Raw genomic sequence first — 22,146 nt, 5'->3', positions numbered from 1 at the left:
ATTTAGAAACCAAAATATGAATATGTCATATTTGGGAGCATTTTATTGACATTGAAAGAAATTTTAAAACAAAAATTTACAATGACCTATAATAACCAAAATGTACAAGGCCAAAGGAATAATCCCTTTAATTGTACTGAAATACTTCGACAGTATCAAAAACTCTCTTCTCAGGATACGGTGCTGCTTAAAAGATAAAGACCCAATAGGTGGGTCCTTTACCCAGAGTTTCCCAAAATTCAGTCATTTTACACATCAAGTACACATTAATTTCAGAGATTCCTATTTACATTAAATTTTAATACTCCTTTGTGTAGACTCAGTTTCTTATAAAATTAAATTTAAATGCCAGTTTGATAAGTTCTAGTTGAAATATAACTTTAACTTTACATAAAAAATAAGTAAAAATGTCCAAAGGGGAGGGTAAAAGGGTAGAGGCAGGGATGAAAAAAGTGAAGGGGATCAAGAGATACAAACTTCCAGTTATAAAGTAAGTCAGTCACAGGGACATAATGTACAGCATAGGGAATATAGTAAATAATATAACTTTTAGAGGGACAGATTGTTACTAGACCTATTGTGGTGATCACTTTATAAGTTATATAAATATCGGCTTACTATGTTGTATACCCAAAACTAATAAATTGTGTGTTAATAAAAAATAAAATTACAGCACCAATGATTCCAAAAATTTAAAAAGCAAAAAACAAACTATAAGCCATGTGCCAGGGTTTCAACTTTTAACAAGCTTGGTTCCCGACCTCAAGGACATAATCCTGCAGTGGCAGTCGTGCATCACAATCACCTGGAGGCTGGTTAGAATCCATTGCTGGCACCCACCACCCATTTCCTATTCAAGTAAGTAGGTTTGAGGTCGGGCTCAAGATTTTGCATTTCTAAGAAGTTCCCAAGTAGTGCCCACGAAGCTGGTTCAGGATAACACTTTGAGAACCTTCTGTATCCTCCATGGGATACAGATAATGTCTGTGGCTTTGTTGTGGACCATTTGTGCCCCCAAGCCCGCACATTCATATACTGAAATCTTAACCCCCAATGTGATAGGAGGTGGGGCCTTTGGAAGTTAATTAGGTAACGAGGGTGGAGCCCTCACTAATGATTAATGCCCTTATAAAAAGCGACACCACAGAGCTTGCTTCCTCTCTGCTCTCTACCTTGTGAGGATACAACGAGATGAGATGATGGTCATCTGTGAACAAGGAACAGGGCTTCCACAGAAATGTATCATGCTGGCATCCTGATCTTGAGTTTCCAGCCTCCAGAACTGTGAGAAACAGATGTTGTTTAAGCCTAAATAAATAAGTAATAAAAGAATGGCTAGAGGAAGTTCTTTAAGCAGAAGAGAAATGATAAAGTAAGGAAACATGGAATATCAAGAATGAGGAATGACAGAGTAAAAATATGTGCACATTTAATAGACTATCTCCTGTTGAGTGTCCTAAATTATGTTAGCTTGTTTAAGCAAAAATGACACTGTTTTATGTAGTTCTTAAGGTATACAGAGGAAATATTTAAAGCAATTATACAATAAAGTAGGAAAATTAAAGGACCTCAGTTGAGATAAAAAGGTTTTAACTGGTTAAATGCTGACACAAGTGATAAGTTATGTATGTATAATGTAATACCTAGAGCAACTACTAAAAATATGTACAAAGAGATATATATACTCAAGAAATCTATAGATAAATCAAAGTAGAATTCTGAAAAATGCTCAAGTAACCCACAGTAAAAAAAAGTGAAACAGGAACAAAAAGACAAATCAACCAATAAAATGAAAGACAAATGTTCATTAACACTTTTATTTGTAATAACCCCAAGTTGAAAACAATCCAAATGTGAAAAAAAGCCAATCTCAAAAGGTTATATAGTGTATGATCCCATTTATAGAACTCTTGATATTACAAAATTATAGAGAATAGATTGGCGGTTGCCAGGGTTTAGAAATAGGAGCAGGGAGAGGAAAGAATGGTGTAACTACAAAGGAATAGAACAAGGGATCTTTGTGGTGTTGGAAATTCTGTATCTTGATTGTGGTGGTAGTTACACAAATTTACACAAGATAAAACTGTATAGAACTACATGGGCACACATACACAGAGTGCATATAAAACTGGTGAAATACGCATATGATTAGGTCTGTGGATTGCAGGTGTCACATTTGATACTATAGTTATGCAACATGTTATCATTAGGGGAAACTGGATGTAGGGTACACAAATTAAATAGTACTATAGGATATTATTTCTGCAACTTCCTATAAATCTATAATTATTTCTAAATAAAAACATTTTTGAAAGTCCCAGTAGAAGAAAATAGACAAAATATGTGAATGGGCTATCCACAGAAAAGGAACTTTGAGTACTAAAAATATTTGAAAGGCCTCAATATAAAACAGCTATGGTACAGGAATAAATGACCTTTCACATCCACTGGGCCCTTACCTGGCACATATAAAATCACCAGCATCTGTATCCGCATTGAAGGATCCAGAAACCAAAGAAATCTTTGCTGAGATATTTGTACACTGAAATTGCTTCTGCTCTGATTCAGGTAACTATCCTTGGTCTGACGTATTAGGACATTAATCACATTTTATAGTATGCATGAATGGTCTCTTCCCCTCAATCTGAAACCAACCCAAATGCAGCTGATTTCCCCCACCCCCCAAATGGAGAGTCAATTATCCCCAAAATTGATTATTTCATTTCTTTACTACTTTAAACTAAGGAAGAACTTGTGTTTGTAATTAAAATTAAAAATTTTAAAAGCTGGCCTCAAACGAATGTGATATTCTGATTTTTATTACCCCGATTAATATTATGAGGACACAGTAAGCAAAGTATTATCTTTATTCAGGTTTGGTTTGTGTATTAGCAAAGAAAATTTTCTCTAAATGTTAGTACCTGATCAAAAATAAGAATTCTTTTAAAAATTGTTTCTATAGGTCGTTTCCTGCACCCATTTGATTCTTTTTTTAGAGAAATAGGTAATAAAGGTAAGAAAGAATACCAAAAAAGCAACAATTTGACAACCAAATTTGTTACCACTGTCATATTTGCTTTCATTCTATAAGAAACATTACAGATAAATATAACTCCCTCTAAACCCTTTCCACTTCCTCAAAGTGGGATCCATGCTCATATATGGATCCATGGTCAACACACATTACTGTTCTTTGCGTTATTTTATTAAATTTATACAAACAATATGTCATGTTTTATTGTACATTTTGCTTTTTACTCTTAGTATTATATATTGTTATCTATCCATGTAACTATGTAAAATTTGTATTCACTAAATACTGTATTCTATCACAGAAATAACCACATCATATTGATCTATCTCTCTACTAATAGAAATTTGTTATATCCAATTTAGAGTAATACAAGTCATGATGCAGTGAACATATATATCTTTGTGCACATATGTGTGTGCTCTGAAGACAATACACCAAAATAGAATTGATTGTCCCATATGTATGTGTTTTTAAAGAAATCCTGTTACTCTAAGGTGACATTCTATTTTCATCATAGTTTAAGAATTTTACTTTTTATATTCTGTTTTTCAATGTATTTGGATTTTATTTTTATATATGGCATAAACTAGAGATCTAACACTTTTCGTTAAAATGAATCTTGCATTTATTGAATAGGCCATCCTTTCTCCAATTATTTCCGTAGCATTATCACATACAAAATTCCCACATCTCCTTCCTCCAATCCTCAATTTGTTTCCACTGATTTATTTACTCATCAAGAACACATGGTTTAAATGACACCTGTAAAATATGTGATGGTATCTAGTAGACTGCCTTTTCTTTTGGTTTTCACATTTTCTTGAGTTATTTGTAGTCCTTTACATTCCAATGCAAAATATTGAATCATTTTGTAAAATTCTTAATGTACAACTAACTGGTGAAAACTTTGAGTGGAAGTACTTTATAAAATTAGAGATTTGTGAAAGAATTTATATTTTTTACAATGTCAAATCATTTCAGACAGTGTTATTTTTCTAAAATTTAAAGGTGTTCTTTTGTGCCCTTCAAAATGTTTTATAACTTTATACATATATATGTATCATAACTCATTGTTGTGCTTCTTCTTAGATATTTTATATCAACATACTTTCTAATTAACTATTTCTCATATAAAAGGTTATTTTTATAGTTTCTCTTTTTCCCCAATCTTTTTCTTGCTAATGCACTGGCTGGGAGCTCAAGTATCACATTGATAAGCTGAACAGCAGATATCGTTTCAGTTTTTAATGAGAATGACAAATATTATCAATAGATAAGATGTCTGCTGAAGGTTTTTGATGATCAACTTTTTCATTATACAATTTAATCTTGGAAAGAATTCTCATGTTTCACAAATGTATGACTTCTTCAAAAGTCTTCCCTACATTCATAGTTTTCTGCTGTAGAATTGATTATGTAATGTGCAAGGAGGTGCTAGTTCCTTCTGATGGCTTTTCCATATTCACAGGGTTTCTATTTCTAATGAGTATGAATTCTCTGGTGTCTAACAAGGTGTGACTTTTGGCTGAAAGCCTTACCACACTCATTACAATGATATGGCTTCTCGCCTGTATGTTTTCTCATATGTAGTGTAAGAGATGAGATTTGAGAGAAGGCTTTTCCACATTTACTACAGTCAAAGGGTTTCTCACCTGTATGACCTCGTATATGTATAGTAAGGGATGAGCTTTGGGAGAAAGCTTTTCCACATTTATTACATTCATAGGGTTTCTCACCTGTATGACCTCTCATGTGCACAATAAGGGAAGTTCTTTGAGAGAAAGCTTTTCCACATTCATTACACACATACGGCTTCTCACCTGTATGACTTCTCATATGTAAATTAAGCAATGAGCACTGAGAAAAGGCTTTTCCACATTTATCACATTCATAAGGCTTTTCCCCTGTGTGACTTCTCAGATGAAGAGTAAGGGATGCAATTTGAGAGAAGGCTTTACCACATTTGTTACAATCATAAGGTTTCTCTCCAGTGTGAACTTTCTGATGTGTAATAAAGTTTTGCTTTTGGCTGAAAGCTTTACCACATTCATTACATTCATAGGGTTTCTCTCCAGAATGAATTTTTTCATGAGCAATGAGATTTGATTTCTGGCTAAAGGCTTTGCCACATTCCTTACATATATAGGGTTTTTCTCCAGTGTGAATTCTCTGGTGCCTAACAAGATTTGACATCTGAATGAATGCTTTTCCACATTCATTACATTCATAAGGTTTCTCTCTAGTATGAATCTTCTGGTGTGTAATGAAGTTTTTCTTGTGGCTGAAGGCTTTTCTACATTCCTTACATTCATAGGGTTTCTCACCGGTATGACTTCTCATATGTACTGTAAGGGCTGAGCTTTGAGAGAAGGATTTTCCACATTCATTACATTCATAGGGTTTCTCACCTGTATGAATTCTCACATGTATAATAAGCATGGAAAACTGAGAAAAGGCTTTTCCACATTTATCACATTTATAAGGTTTTTCTCCTGTATGACTTCTCATATGAAGAGCAAGGGATGCAATTCGAGGGAAGGCTTTACCACATTCATTACATGCATAAGGTTTCTCCCCAGTATGAACTTTCTGATGTGCAATGAGGCTTTGCTTCTGGCTGAATGCTTTTCCACACTCATTACATTCGTAAGGTTTCTCTCCAGTATGAATTTTTTCATGATCAATGAGATTTGATTTCTGGCTGAAGGATTTCCCACAGTCCTTACACACATAGGGTTTCTCTCCAGTATGAATTCTTTGATGTCTAATGAGATTTGACATTTTAATGAACATTTTCCCACATTCATTACATTCATAAGACTGCTCCCTACTGTGAATTTTATGATGTTTAAGGAGTTTTTCCTTGTGGTTGAAGGCTTTTCTACATTTTTTACATTCATAGGGTTTCTCTCCAGTATGAATTCTCAGGTGTCTGATGAGATCCAAGGTTTGACTGAATCCTTTTCCACAATGATTACACTTAAAGGGGGTTATCACAAGATGGGATGAACTATTGCCAAATGGCTTTATAGATTCACTATATTCACAGTATTCCTTTCTTATAAGGATTCTCTCATCATTATGACAGTCAAAATTATTATGTTCTAAACATTTTCCAAATAAGTTACAGTCATAGAGATTGTGACTGGAATGAAAAAAGTCTGAGTTTGGATAAAATGCATTTGCAATTTTCTTATGACATTCATTGACTTTTTCTTCAGTCAATGTTTCTGTGAATTTATCTTCAAGTTGTGTCAAAAGTTTGTCCTGGATATTCTGATGCTCATCAACTCCCCATATTTCTCCTAAAACAGTTTGCAAATAAATATTATTTGTAATTTCCTCCAAGATTATAAATCAAGAAGATTTTAAAAAATATGCTATAGAATTATAGAATTGATTCTTGGCTTAAGGCCTAGTTTTCCACTATTAAGCAAATTCCAGGTGCATATACCTCCTATTTCCTAAGCTTAAGAAAATTTCAGGAAAGCAGATATGAGTAGAGGTAGACATTTATGAATACAAATAGCCTTGATTGCTTTTAAATGGGATCTGAAAGAAAATAGATAAACTGTTGGGTAAATAAAAGAAAATGTAGAATTTACATATAAAGTAAGAAAAACTAATGATAGAGAAAAAAACAGACAGGAAGTTAAAATCACAAAACTATTTTGAAATACATTTTTACAAACTGTTTGATGTGAATAATTTTCTGAAAAATGTAAATGACCAAATTGACTATTTAAGATATAGAAGACCTATATAAACCAAATTCTAAAAAAATAAACAAACATATAAAAACAATCCCCTAAAAACAAGACAAATAGAAAAGGCCCAGAGAGACTCACATGAAATTTTAACAAACATTTAAGACACAGCTCTCATGCTGTGCAAAATGTTACAAAAGAAAAAAAGAGAATTCCTAATTTTTTGTGTATGAAACAAACAATATTAATACCAAAACCTGACAAATATGACAACCAAAAAATCTAACTATATACCAATTTCACTTATGAATATCAATGTAAAAATTCTACACAAAATAGCAAAATAACCCAGAAGAAGAAAAAAGGGACCCAGAAGCACATTAAATATAAGATACTTCATACCTGAATAGATTTTTTCCCAAGAATATAAGTATGTTTCAATATTAGAAAAATTCTATTACTATACATATATTAATAGATCAAAAGTGAAAATTCAAGTAATCATTTCCAAAGATATTAAAAAGATGATAAAGCTCAGCATCTATTTATCATTTTAAAAACCCTTTATAAAATGGGACTAGACAGACACTTATTTAACTTGAGAAAAAGAAAGTACAGTATAACTTGAACCTTAGCACCATACTTAATGGGAAAAATCCCAAAATATTCACATTACAGTCAGGAAGAAGATGAGTTCTACACCACCATTACTATGGTACTGGATAGTGTATTAAATAGAGAAAGAAATCAGAGGTATAAGAAGTTGGAAAGGAAAGGTAAAATGAACATTGTCAGTAATAAAACGATTTACCTGCAAAATCAAGAGTCAACTGAAAAATTATTTTAAAAAAGTAAGAAACTCATTAAATTTACTATATAGTAAGTATTGTTTCAAAAACCTTCATATGTATAAACAATTATTTACAAAAATATAACAGAAGACTACACTTACAAATGCAAAAAAAATATATTAAAAATCTGGGAATAAATTTAATAAGAAATATCCAAAAATTATAAGAAAACTTTAAAATGCATACAGATTTGAAAAAATGGAAAAGTATTATGGGTTGAATTGTGTGTCCTCCCAATCCCCCTCCCACAAAAAAAAACACACAAAAAAAACAACTTATGTTGAAGTCCTAACCCACAGTAACTCAGAATGTGAAGTTATTTGGAAATAGGGTCATTGCAGAAATAATTAGTTAAGATGAAGTCATACTGGAGTAGAGTAACCCCTAATCTAGTATGTCTGGTGTTCTTATAAAAAGAATGCCACATGAAAAGACAGAAACACAGGGAGAACGAACGCCATGTGAAGATAAAAGACTGGAGCTATGATGCCACAAGCCAAGGAATGTCTAGGGCTACCAGAAGCTGAAAGAGGCTTCTGGTTTCAGAGGGAGCATGGCCCTGCTGACACCTTGATTTAGTATTTCTAGCCTCCAGAACTGTGAGAATAAATTTCTGTTATTGTAAGCCACCCAGTTTGTGGTAGCTTGTTATGGTAGCCCTAGGAAACTAAGACAAAAGGTATATCACATTCTTGGAAAAGAACATTCAACAGCAAAAATAACAATTATTCATAAGCTAACCTATCAACTTAAAGTGGTTTTAATAAGAATGTTGGAAATTACAAGTAAGTAAGAGCTCAAAGGAGAATTATGCTAGGGGTTGCCATCATAGAGGGAAAATGGGTAAGAAAAGAATAATTACTTTTCAATATATATCCTTTTGTACTTAAAAAAAAATCACACTATAAGCATGTGTTACGTATTTTTAAAAAGTAAATAAATGAAATTGTTCTTAACAATACAGTAATTCATAAAACAAGAACAAACAACAGGAAGGTAAAAACTGGATGAAAGAGTTGGAACATAAAACTGAAAGAGTCTACCTAGCATGACTGGATAGGGAGTATGTATCGTGAGTGGGAGGGATAAAGAGTGAGAAATTGAGCTTAATATGATAATAATACATAAATTTATCTCTAATCCCATCTAAAATCACACTAATATGAGATAAAGAAAAAGGTATAAACTAGCAAAGACAAACACTATTTATTCCTCTACCCTAGAGAAGATGAAAGATTACTCTCGAAAAAAATGGAAGCTCTGAAAGGCTCTACAGTCAGGGACACTAGGCAGAAGAATACAGAGAAAAAGAACTGGCTCAAGCATAGAGAAAATAAGTGAAAGTCTACATATTGAATGGTGACACAGACAGTCCCCTGTTGTTTAGCTCCAAGGTGGGAAAATGGAGATTTTTCTCCCTCTCTGCCAGAATAAAGTAAGGGAAAAATTCCTGTGAAATAGTAAAGCAGGTAAGGTTAGAGATCTAAAACAAGGCAGAACACTAAGCTTTTGGGTCACTTCAGTTAGGTGAAAAAGACAAGCTCAATTAAGCAAAAGATGTTGAGGGAGAAGGTAAGATTAGGTCAGTAAGGTACTATCTAAGCAGAAGTGAGAAAGAATTCCCAGGGCAAGATCAAAAAATCAAATGTTATAGAAAAGACTCCATGTTTTAAGGTGATGTAATAAAAAAGTATCTGATCTCTTTTCCTCTTTACAAGAAGAATGAAAAGTCACTGATTCTTCATTGATTCTATGGGGTGGCTGTAACCCAAATTATTTTAAATGAGTTAGTTTTGACAAATACAGTGAAGGCTGCAACAGAGGAAAAAGGATTCTAAAAAAAGGCAGCTGTTCATGCTGATCTTGGGCAGAGAAAGCAGTGTCAAATGTGTACCATGTTTCCCCGAAAACAAGACCTAGCTGGACCATCAGCTCTAATGTGTCTTTTGGAGCAAAAATTAATATAAGACCTGGTATTATATTATATTATATTAATTATATTATATTATATTATATCATATCCGGTATCATATCATATCATATCATATATCATATCATATCATATCATATCATATCATATCATATCATACCGGGTCTTACATTAATTTTTGCTCCAAAAGACACATTAGAGCTGATGGTCCGGCTAGGTCTTATTTTCGGGGAAACATGGTATCACATCTTGAAAGGCAGAATTAATTATCACATGATTACAACATTGAAATTTGGGAATGTAGACTGGTTACAGGAGACTGGATATCCCAAGATATGTCAGGGAAGCCAGGACTGCACAAGGAAACATTCTGACATACTATCTTTTCAGGAAGAAGTCTACTGGGGTAAAAATGTAAAATTCAATTATGAGAAGACGTGCAGCTGCAATTTCTTTCTAGATGAGAAGAAATAAAGCCTAAACATACACAACCATGTAGAATAAAGGGCTTCAATGTGAAGCACAGATGCAATCATATACATCGAGCTAACAAACTTTTTCTTAAAGGATCTGATAATAAGTATTTTCGGCTTTGTAGGTCATATAGTTTTTGATGCAACTATTTAACTTTGCTGTTGTAATGTAAAAGCAGTCATAGACAAGATGTAAATGATTGCATGTGGCTGTGTTCTAATGAAAGTTTATTTACCAAAAACAAGTGGCTGACATACAGGCCATAGTTTACTAATCCCTGCTCTTGATCAAAACACTCATTTTCCTTCCCCAACGTCACCCTTCTTTAAAGCAGGTCAAGGAAGAACTATCCTTACTCAAAAATGAGAAGGTGTTGGTATTAGATCTATAAAAAATATTACAAGAAAAAAAAAGAATAGAAATACGATATAAAGAAAGCAGACAAAAATACAAGTGAAAACAATTATGGCACATAGTAAACGAAACCCTTGATTAAATATATTGTCATGAATGAGAAAACTTAATGAAAATAGAACCTATAAATCAGGAGTTCAAAATATATATACAAAGGAAGAAACAATGAGAAAACAAAAAGGGATTAAAAACAATTAAATGGCAGAACCAAGAAAAGAAATGGAAGGGAAAAATAAAGCCACCTGAAACAAAGAACACCATGCCAGTGAGGGAGAAAAGAGAGAGAGAGAGAGAGAGACTAATTAGGACTCTTAGTATTGACATTATGGTAGGGTAACCTCACATTGCAAAACAAGAATAGAACAGAAATTATGATGCATCCCTGGGCTTATAGGAAGTCTTCCAAGAACACCTCAATACTTTCCACCAATCACACCTAAGCACCATACATAAAAAATGAAAAATAAAATAAAATAAACAACTACTAGACAAAACTAGGTGTGAGAGAGGGAATCAGAAAGCAAGCTGAAGAATGGGTGTGACTTGAATACCTATGTAAACAAAAGTCCTGTTAAGTGAAGCATAAGCTTTGTGCCAGCAAAAAGGAAGAGAAATTCAACTGAGGTTTCTACAAAAAGTCAGGACCTTCAAAGAATATAGAACTGGTCCTCACTTGGTAATGTTTGTTGGCACCCACCAAAAGCATATGCAAATTGTCTTCAGAAGAAAGCAACCCAATTTATTAGGACATTGTCAGAAACTAAGATTCTAAAATTTGAATTCACAGTCAGCAATCATCAAGCATGTGAACAAGCAAGTATAAGTGAGTCACTGAAAACAAGATATTTAAACCTGAGGACTTAACATATGAGAATTGTCAGATACAAAATACAGAAGAGTGATGCAGAGTATTTTTAAAGAAGCAAAGAACAAAAACACAAAGCTGAAATTATTAGAAAGGACAAGAAAGATGTGAAAAACAAAGCAAAAAAAAAATTTCTAAAAATACAAAATACTACTATTGAAAAAAAGTTTTTTTTAAGTAGGTGAGTTAAAAAGATGAATAAAAAGACCTGAAGAGAAAATTATCAACTGGAAGATATATCTGAAGTAATTAGTGACAAGGCAACACAGAGAGGTAGGAAGTAGAAAATAGCAAAGGAAATGAAAAAACATATATGGAGGAAAAATAAGAAGGTCTGGAATATAACTAACAGGAGTCCCAGGAGTGGAGTGTACAGAGAATGAAGGAGAGCCAATATTTGATAAGGCTGACTGAGAAATTTGCACAATTAGTGGAAAACATAAATAAGAAGAGAACATTATGGTTAACTTTATAGCAACAGATTTGAAAATACAGATGAAATAAATTGTTAAACATAACAGATGACCCTGGAACATCAATATATGGTAAATGTTTACAGATAAAGAAACAAATGTTTATGGAAATTATGTTGTTCAACTCTGTTAAAATTAATTTGAAAACCAGGATTAAACAGATAATTTTCTGGAAACATATAACCTATTATCAAAAATTAATGCCAAAACACATAAAAACATTTACACAGAAGAGTTACAAAAGGAATAATGGAAAAAAGATGTCAAAAAACCTTCCCTCAATAATCCACAAGGTCCAAATAGTTAAATTCAACAGGTAAGATAAACCAAGATTTTAAGGAACTTATATGCCAATGCTATTAAGTGCTCCAGAATATGAAAGAAAGTTTCCAAATTCTGTTTATGAAACCAATGTAACAGTGACTTCAAAGCCTGAAAAAGAACAATTATTTAAATTCATAGCAAAAATGTGAGGATGAGTCATTAAGAAATATGTAAACATAATTCACTCATATACATAAAAGGAAAAAAAATCACGATAATTTCCTGTAAGAAAAGATCGTTATTTTACTACATGAACATTAAAAAACACAAGGTGGATAAAAGTACGTCCAAGATGAATTGTACTTCAAATGACCAATTGTGAAAAAATACTAGAAAAACTTACGCTAAAGGGCTAATCACATTATATGTTAAGAGTTGATAAAAATGATAACAGAAAAAAGGGCAAAAGACAAAACTGTTCATAAAGAAATATAGATTTTAAAAATATGGAAGGATGCTTGCCTTTACTCATCATAAAGGAAATGCAAATTCAAACTCCCATAAGTTATTTTGCATCTATCAATTTGAGAAAGATTATTTTTCCCCCCTTTTTGGGCCTTCCCCCCACCACTCCCCTACTCTGGAGAGCAGCACAGCAGCCCAGCTACTCACAGCAGCCCAGCTACTCACAGCAGCCCAGCTCCAGGGAGAGCTATTGTTCACAATCTTAGCTGTAGAGGGCGCAGCTCACTGGCCCATGTGGGAAAAAAACCACCAACCTCAGCAACGGCACTCCAACCATTTGAGCTACCAGGCTGGCCCAGGAAAGATTTTAAAAATGCCAATAGACTATGTTGGCAGAAATTGTTGGTAGAAATATAAATCGGTTAAAATCTCCTTGGTGGGCAAAACAAGACTTGGCAACATCTATAAAAGTAGAAATACATGTGTGTATGCATATAAATGTATATGTGTATACATATATATATGTATATGTGTGTGTATACACACATCACACATATGCACACAAATACAAGCACATATACATGACAAATATAGCAGAAAATGGGAGCTAACAGAAAAATAGCACAGTCTTTAAAACTTTTCTTGAAGTAACCATTACTAAAGTATGAGAGCAAAAGCTAAAAATACAGTGGGAAGTTTGATTATGGGTACAAAATATGATGCTAAGGCATTTACAATGGAAGGAACAAAAGAAAGCAGAAAGTAAAGGACTAAAAATGTTAACACATTTGTTTGAAGAACTGTAATTCCATGAATATCTGAAAGCAAAAAGGAAGGAGCCTACGTAACTAAGGTATGATAAACAGAATGATTATCAAAGTAAAGTTGGAAATGATTTACAAAATACTGATATCTAACATACAGGTAAAAAGGCCAACTGGTCCTTCAAGTTCCTTGGAAAGAAGTTCTGAGGAAAGAAATTAAGAATCTTATCTAGAAATGACACCTCATTTTCTGCTACATCTGTCATGTATATATGCTTGTATTTGTGTGTATATGTGTGATGTGTGTATACATGATACACATACACACATGCATACACATACATATATGTAATTCTAATTTTATAGATATTGCCAAGTCTTTTTTTGCCCACCAAGGAAATTTTAACAATTTGTATTTCTACTAACAATTTATACCAATTGTCACTATAAAAGTCTACAGTCAGGAAAATATCTTTGAAGAACATTTCAAAGGCATTAACGATTCATGGCTTAACTATTAAAAGGTCCTGGCCCGTCCTCACCTGTCTGATTCCCTCCCACTAACCTGGACAGTGTCTCCTTAACATTTCTTCCTCCACCACCCATGGTTCTTCTTCTTGCTCCAATTTGAAAATCACATCAGGTTTGGTGAATGGACAGCCTGTCAAAGGGGAATAAGATTGAGGCATAAATACTAGAACAAAGAATCATTCAAGAATTTAGGCTGGCACAGGAAAACAAGGATTTCTGAAGGACAAGAAAAGTGTGGTTTCTGGGGATGCTGCCCACTGAATCATAATGAAAGAGGACCTTTTTTTTTAAGCTGCAGCATGCACATTTATGTGAATGAAAGCATCTAAAGGCCAAATTCACTCTAACATTTAAAGGTTCCACACATTTCAGAAAATTGGGGAATAAAGCAACTTTACTTCCAGAGTTTGGGTTATACAGGAAACTATCCTTACCCACTGTGATTAAGTTGTTATAGTTTTCTAGCATCACATTCCGGTACAGGTTCCTTTGAGCAGGATCCAATTTCTGCCACTCTTCCTGGGTGAAGTCAATAGCCACATCTCTGAATGTCACTGTTCCCTGTAACAACACACTCCTACTCAATCTAAGTCATCCATCTTAGATGCTGTGGGCAAAACATATTGAACTGTGTTCTCATGGGATGCACAGATAAGAGGTTATAAAAAATTTACCTGGTTTTGTTATTTTCTAAAATACAAAACATCATATTAGCAACATCCTGTCAGTTTATGTTCATTCACTGAACTAGCAAGCACATATCTTTAATAACCATCATGGGTTAGCGAAATCTCAGGGACTAATTTATACTGAGTGTGGAAGAAGGAGGGAATATAAAACTTTACTGAGGTTAACTAGTTTGGGAACTCACTAGATGCCTGTGATTCACTGAAGCAGGAAAAAAATGAAGACAGGATTTGGATGAAAGCAAAACAGGGAGAGAAGGATATGCAAAATTTGTAGTAAGGTAGGATATCCAGCTAGAGATATACATTGATCGAACAGTTGGACATATTGTTCATTAGATCAAGAGAAATCTACAATGAAATGAGGATTTATTGTTCATAAGCCTATAGTAGGTGTCTGCAGCCATGAAAATGAATGTGACTGCTCAGAGTTCACACATATTGAAAAAAAGAGGGTTATAGAATTACACAAATACCAACAAAGAAAAAAGATTAATTAATAAAGTTTTTCTAATGTTCTGAACTAGAATTACAAACAGAACTATGAGAAAGCATTATTTTAAAAGCTTTAGAATAAGATTCAGAAATGAGATGGTGGTGACAAATTTCTTAAAAGCAATATGATTTGAATATTAGAAATATAATACATTTTTCCTAGTTAAAAACAAGTGTCCAAAAGAATATAACAGAAGAAAAAAATCTTCAATAGTACTACAACAAAGGGAGCTGTCCATATTTCTTTCCTTTGAGGAATTTCTATGAGAGATGGGTGGGATAAAAAGAATTCACCAGTGTAGTCACACAACAGCCTAGCCAACTGTCCCCCCGTGTCTTTCCTTAAGGAAAGAAGAGTCTGTAAGACTGTGCCTTTCTGGGACTCTGTTCCATCCTTGTGTTTACACCTTGTGTCTCTCTGTCTGGTCCCCAAAAGATGGTTTGCAGCCAAAGATGGGTAAGATATCTCACGGGAGATACAACCTAAGCCAGGCGGAACCGAGTGGGGACCCCCAATGAGCTGCCTTAGAAAAACATGGGAAGGAGCCTTGCCTCCCCTTCCCCCTGCCTGGGAAAAGCTGTTGCCGGCTCTGCCTTTTCTCTTGCACCTGTTTGTGAGAGAAGTCATGAGGACAACAAAGATCAGTTCTCTCCACTTATCTCAACGGAGCTGTTACAATATGAGAGACTTGACCCTGAAAAGGTACATACCTTAGGTAAGACATCATGGGACCTTGTACTTCGGCTGTTTACAGACAAAGGGTGATTGGAATAAACATTTTTCTGCTATGATATATGAGTCTCACAGACCGTGTAAGAAACAATGTTACTTTCTTGTTTTTGTATACCTATCAATAAAAACCTTCAGTCGGCCTTATTCTGGGCTCCAGTCCTCTGAGACTGAGGGACCCCTGGCCTTCGGAGAGATTTAACTGCATTAAGTCTCTGTTTGTTTCTTTCTTAAAAACTTAATCCAAGCCGCCCCTTCTCGCATCCTCACTGCCCATGTTGCACTGGACACGACACACCAGGAGCTAATTTACAGTCACTATCTCCAAGAATTTATTTCTAGGTCCTAAAAGGACTCTATGAACATGAATATCCACTAACATTAAGGGTTCAGAGTGGGCTGTGGGACTAATGGGAAATCCTCTTTTGGAATCCTTTTCTGCTGAAGACCAAGGCCTTTGAAACAAACAGTTTCAGAAACTAAAGGTGATTATGACTGAATAATACACCCCTCATTTGCTCCTCCCTGCCCTACAACAACAATTTGGCATTCATGCATGGGCAAAAGTGCCTTTGTGAGAGCTGTGGAATCCAGTACCATATGCCAAGGGGCTCGGGAGGAGTCTTGTCCACCCATGCATTGGGTAATAAGGCATCCAGACCTCAGTCCCAGCTGTGGACCCTGCAGCAGCCCATGAACCAACTCTGGTCCCTCTTGGCCATGGTCCAGGAGCCCCTGGAAAACTGTCTTAGGGAATCACCCATGGATGACAGAGCCTTTGTGAAAGTCCAGGTCTTCAGCAGAGAAGTTCCAGCACACCACTGAAGCAAAAAAATGAGTTTGGACTCATCGGAGATGGTAAGAAGAACAGTTTGACTTTACTCGCATCGCCTCTCTCTCAAGGTGGCAAAGCTTAGGGCCATGAGAGATCTTCTTGGCCTATGAGCTCATCCATAGAGGAAAGTGAGAGTGTGTGAGTGAGCACCTGGCTTCCTAGCTGTGCAGGATAATGCCAAAGAGGCTCATTTCTCTCTTGCCCCATCCAGATTACTGAATTCTGAGCTGCATGACTGGGCGAAGGAAGAGTCTGGGAGAGTGGAACATAAAACTCTCATAGGGCATTAAAGGGACATAGAGCCCACTAACAGCATTGCAACTCCATCAAGAACCTGCCCATGAGCTTGTTGGTGTGCTCCCATGGGCACCCCAGAGTTCTGCAGGCCTCATCCCCACATTGTAGCTGGTTCCCTATATGTGTGCCCCATGGTGGTGGTGAGAGCGAGCTTTGGCAGATGACTAGTGAGCTTGTGCAGAGAGCCAGCCCGAATCTGCAGGCCAGGGAGAGACCACAAACGTGAGCTTTAGTGCTGCCTTTGGGAATACAAAAGGGAGGTTCTCAGCAAGCACGCTGCCTGGTGTGTTACAGGCTCAAGAAAAGACACACAAACTTAAAAATTCTGCCACAAAAGGGAGCAAGAAGAATGGAGTGGGTATATCCATAGAAGCTCTGAGAATCCCCAGCAGGGCTGACGAAAGTTTTCTCTCCTGAAAGTAGTTAGTAAAGACTAGAGAAGGTGACTGCTACTTCAGTGGAAAACTTCAAGGAACATGAAAAATCAAAGAAACATAATACCACAAAAGAATCACAATAATTTTCAAGTAACTGATTCCAAAGACAAGGAGATCTGTGATTTGCCAAATAAATACTTCAAAATAGCTGTTTTAAAGAAAGCCAAAGAGCTACAAGAAAACATAGAAAAACAATTAAACAATATCAGAAAAACAATGTATGAATAAAACGAGGAGTTCAACAAAGAGAAAAAGAAAGAACCAAACAAATTCTGGAGCTGAAGAATACAATGAATGAAATGAAAAATGCAATGGAGAGCATCAACAGCAAAATAAATCAAGCAGAAGAAAGAATCTGTGAGTTAGAAGACAGGAACTGTGAATTATCACCAGAGGAGATGAATGAAGAGAGTGAAGAAAGCCTATGTGAATTATGAGACGTCACCAAATGCAACTATATTCACATTATGGAAATCTCAGAATGAGAAGAGAGTGAAAGGGGGCAGAAAGATTATTTAAAGAAATAATACCTAAGAATTTCCCAAATATGAGGAGAGATTTTGATATCCGAGTTCATGAAGCTCATAGGTTACCAAACACACTCAATTTAAAGAAATTCTCTCCAAGACACATTAAAATAAAACTGTCAAAAATCAAAGACAAAGAGAGAATCTGAAAAGCAGGAAAAAATAAGCTTATAACTTATAGAGAACCCCCAATAGGCTAACAGTAGATTTTTTAGCAGAAACATTATAGGCCAGGAGAGAGTGGGATGACATATTCAAAGTACTGAAAGAAGGAAACCTGCAAACCAAGAATACACTATCCACTAAAGTTGCCCTTCAGCAATGGAGAGAGATTTTCCCCAAAACAAAAGGTGAGGGAGTTCACCACCTCTAGACCTACTTTACAAGAAATGCTGAAGGAGTTCTTCAAGCTGAAATGAAAGGATGCTAATTAGTAACATGAAAACATAAAAATACACACACAATGGTAAAGGTAAATATATAGCCAATTCAAAAATCTCTAATACAGTAGTATGATGGAGAGTTAAGCACTTTAGTCTAAAGGTTAAAGGATAAGAGTGTTAAAAATAACTATAGCTACAATATGTTGTCAATGAATCACAATATAAAAAGAGGTAAACTGTGACATCAAAGACATAAAAGAGGGGAGTAAGTGGGTAGAGTTTTTGTATGTGACCAAAGTGAAGTTGTTGCTGGCATAAAACAGAATGTTATGTCTATAAAATATTTTATGTAAGCATCATGGTAACCACAAAACAAAACTTATGGTAGAAACACAAAAGATAAAGAGAAGGGAATCAGAGCATACTACTACATAAAATCAGCTATTCACAAAAACAGGCAGCAAGAGAAAAAGAAAGCAGCAAGGGAACTATAAAACAGCCAGAAAACAATGAATAAAATGACATGAGTAAATCCTTACCCATCAATAATTACTCTAAATGTAAACAGATTGAATTCTCTAATCAAAAGTCATAAAGTGGCTTAATGGATAAAAAACAAGACCCAACTATATGCTCTCTACAAGAGACTCACTTTAGCTTTAAGGAAACACATAGGTTCAAAGCAAAGGGATGGTAAAAAATATTCCATGCAAGTAGAAAATAAAAGAGAGCAGGGGTAGCTACATTTATATCAGACAACATAGACTTTAAGACAAAACCTGTAATAAGAGACAGAGAAGGTCATTATAAAACAATAAAGTGGTGAATTCATCAAACAGGTATAACAATCATAAATATATATGCACCCAACGTTGGAGCACCTAAATAATAAGTAAATACTAATAGATCTGAAGGGAGAAATAGACAATGATACAATGATAGTAGGGGACTTCAACCCTTCTTTTAACATGAATATATTGTGCAGACAGAAGATCAAATAAGGGAACACTGGATTTGAACTATACTTTAGACCACATGGACCTAACAGACATATAAAGAATATTCCACCTAGAAGCACCAGAACACATATTCTTCCAAGTATATACAGAACATTCTCCAAGATAGATCATTTGATGTGTTAAAAAACAAGTTTTAGCAAATTGAAGGCTGAAATTGTACCACATATCTTTTCTGACCAGTAACACGAGAACAGTAGAAAATTCACAAATACGTAGAAATTAAACAACAATCTCCAACAGCTAATAAGTCAAAGAAGATATCAAAAGGGAATTAAAATACTGTATCTCAAAACATGAAAATAGAAACACAACATACCAAAACTTATAAGATGCAGCAAAAGTAGTACTAAGAGGGAAGTTAATAGAGATAAATGCCTACACTAAGAAAAAAAGAAAGTTTTCAAATAAACACTTTACACTTCAAGGAACTGGAAAAAAGAACAAACTAACTCCAAAGTTAGCAAAAGGAAGGAAATAACAAAGACCAGAGCAGAAATAAATGAAATATGGGTCAGAAAAAGACATCGGAAAAGATCAACAAAACCAAGGGCTGATCTTTGAAAGATAAACAATATTGGCAAACCTTTAGCTAGACTACCTATGAAAAACAGAAGAGTCAAATAAATAAAATCAGAAATGAAAGAGACATTATAATTGAAACCACAGAAATACAAAGGACCATAAGAGACTACTATGAATATGCCAACAAATTGGATAACCTAGCGGAAATCAATAAATTCCTAGAAACACATAGCCTACCAAGACTGAATTATGAAGGAACAGAAATTTTAAACAGACCAATAACAAGTAAGGAGATTGAATCAGTAATCAAAAATCTCCCAACAAAGAAACGCTTGGGACCAGATGGTTTCCCTGGTGAATTCTGTGAACATATAAAGAATAATAGATGCCAATCTTTCTCAAACTCTGCCAAAAAACTGAAGTGAGGGACAATCCCAGGCTCATTTTATGAGGCCAGCATTACTCTGATTCAAAAACCAAATAAGGACACTACAGGAAAACACAACCACAGACCAACATCCATGAAAAATATAGGTGCAAATACTCAACAAAAGATTAGTAAACCAAATCAACAGCATGTTAAAGGGATCATAAACCATGATCAAGTAGGATTTATTCCTGGAATGAAGGAATGGTTCAACATACGCAAATCAATAAATGTGATACACATTATCAGAATGAAGGATAAAATCATCTGGTCATCTCAACAGATGCAGAAAAGGCATGTGAAAACAAAACAAAACATTGTTTCCTGTTAAAAACTCCCAACAAATTGAGTGTAGAAGTAACAACCTTAACGTAATAAACAACATATATGATAAGTCCACAACTAAAATCATACTCAATGTTGAAAGACTGAAAGCTTTTCCTCTAAGATCAGGAATAAGAAAACATAGTACTGGAAGTCCTAACCAGAGCAATCAGACAAGAAAAAGAAATAAAAGGCATCCAAATCAGAAAGGAAGAAGTAAAATTGTCTTTGTTTGCAGATGATATGATTTTATATACAGACAACTGTAAAGACTCCACCAAAAAACTGTTAGAACTTGTCAACAAATTCAACCGAGTTGCAGGATACAAAATCAACATACAGTGATCAACTGCATATAAAGAAAGAAGACAATCCCATCCCCAATAGCATCAAAAACAAAACATACTTAGGAATAAATTTAACCAAGGAAGTAAAAGATGTGTACAATGAAAACTACAAGACTTTGATGAAAGAAATGGAAGAAGAAACAAATGGAAAGATGTCCTGTGTTCATGAATCACAAGAATTAATATTGTTAAAATGTCCATACTTCCCAAAGCCATCTACAGATTCAGTGGAATCCCTATCAAAATTCCAATGGATTTTTTCACGGAAATTTAAAAAATATCGTAAAATTTGTATGGAACCACAAAAGACCCTGAATACTCAAAGCAATCCTGAGAAACAAGAAGAAAGCTGGAGGCATCACTTTTCCTGATTTCAAACTATAGTACAAAGCTACAGCAGTCAAAACAATAGGGTACTGCAATAAAAATAGACACATAGACCAATAAAACAAAATCAAGGGCACAGAAATAAACCCATGCATATATGGTCAACTAATATTTGACAAGGAAGTCACGAATACTCAATGGGGAAAGAATAGTTTCTTCAATAAATGGTACTGGAAAAAGTGGAAAATCATACACAGAATAATGAAATTAGACTCCTAGATTACACCACTCATTAAAATTAACTCAAAATGATTTAAAGATTTGAACATAAGAGCTGAAACCATAAAACTCCTAGAAAACACAGGGAAATAGCTCCTTGACATTGGTCTTGGCAAAGACTTTTTGTAACACCAAAAAGCACAAGCAACAAAAATGTGATCACAGCACACTAAAAAGCTTCTGCACAGCAAAAGAACCAACAAAAGAATCAACAAAATTAAAACACGATCAATGCAATGAAAAGGAATTATTTGCAAATCATGTATCTGATAAGAGGTTAATATCCAAAATAGATAAAGAATTCATATAACTCAATAGCAAAAAAACCCCGAAATCTAATTAACAAGTGGTTAGAGGACCTGAATAGACATTTTTTCCAAAGAAGATATACAAATGGGCAACAGGTATGTGACAAGATGTTTGATATCCTAATCATCAGAGAAACGATGCTTATCTTAAAATCACAATGAGATCTTACACCTGTTAGAATGGCTATCATCAAAAAGACAACAGAAGTGTTGGTGAGGATGTGGAGAAAAGGGAACCCTCGTGCACTGTTGGTGGGAATGTAAATTGGTACACACACTATGGAAAACAGTATGAAGGTTCCTCAAAAAATTAGAACTAGAACTACCATATGATACAGCAATCCCACTTCTGGGTATTCATCCAAAGGAAATGAAATCAGGATCTCAAAGAAATATCTGCATCTCCATGTTCACTGAAACATTAATTCACA

General features: G+C 34.6%; 1 protein-coding gene across 1 annotated transcript in view; it reads right to left on the bottom strand.

The window, feature by feature from the left end:
* Positions 1 to 1,790: 1,790 nt before the first annotated feature.
* The window catches only part of ZNF569 (zinc finger protein 569), a 35,864-nt gene continuing 15,508 nt past the window's right edge, over positions 1,791 to 22,146 (bottom strand). Inside the window, exons 4-6 of the mRNA XM_019749901.2 lie at positions 14,207 to 14,333; positions 13,807 to 13,902; positions 1,791 to 6,339 (exon numbers count right to left, since the gene is read on the bottom strand). Of these exons, the coding sequence (XP_019605460.2) occupies positions 4,514 to 6,339; positions 13,807 to 13,902; positions 14,207 to 14,333 (2,049 nt within the window). The 3' untranslated portion in view covers positions 1,791 to 4,513. The remainder of the gene's footprint in view (positions 6,340 to 13,806; positions 13,903 to 14,206; positions 14,334 to 22,146) is intronic.

This window comes from Rhinolophus sinicus, linkage group LG11 (genome assembly GCF_036562045.2).
Source record: "Rhinolophus sinicus isolate RSC01 linkage group LG11, ASM3656204v1, whole genome shotgun sequence".
In the NCBI taxonomy this organism is placed as follows: Eukaryota; Metazoa; Chordata; class Mammalia; order Chiroptera; family Rhinolophidae; genus Rhinolophus; species Rhinolophus sinicus.
This window is presented reverse-complemented; position numbering and strand designations above follow the sequence as displayed.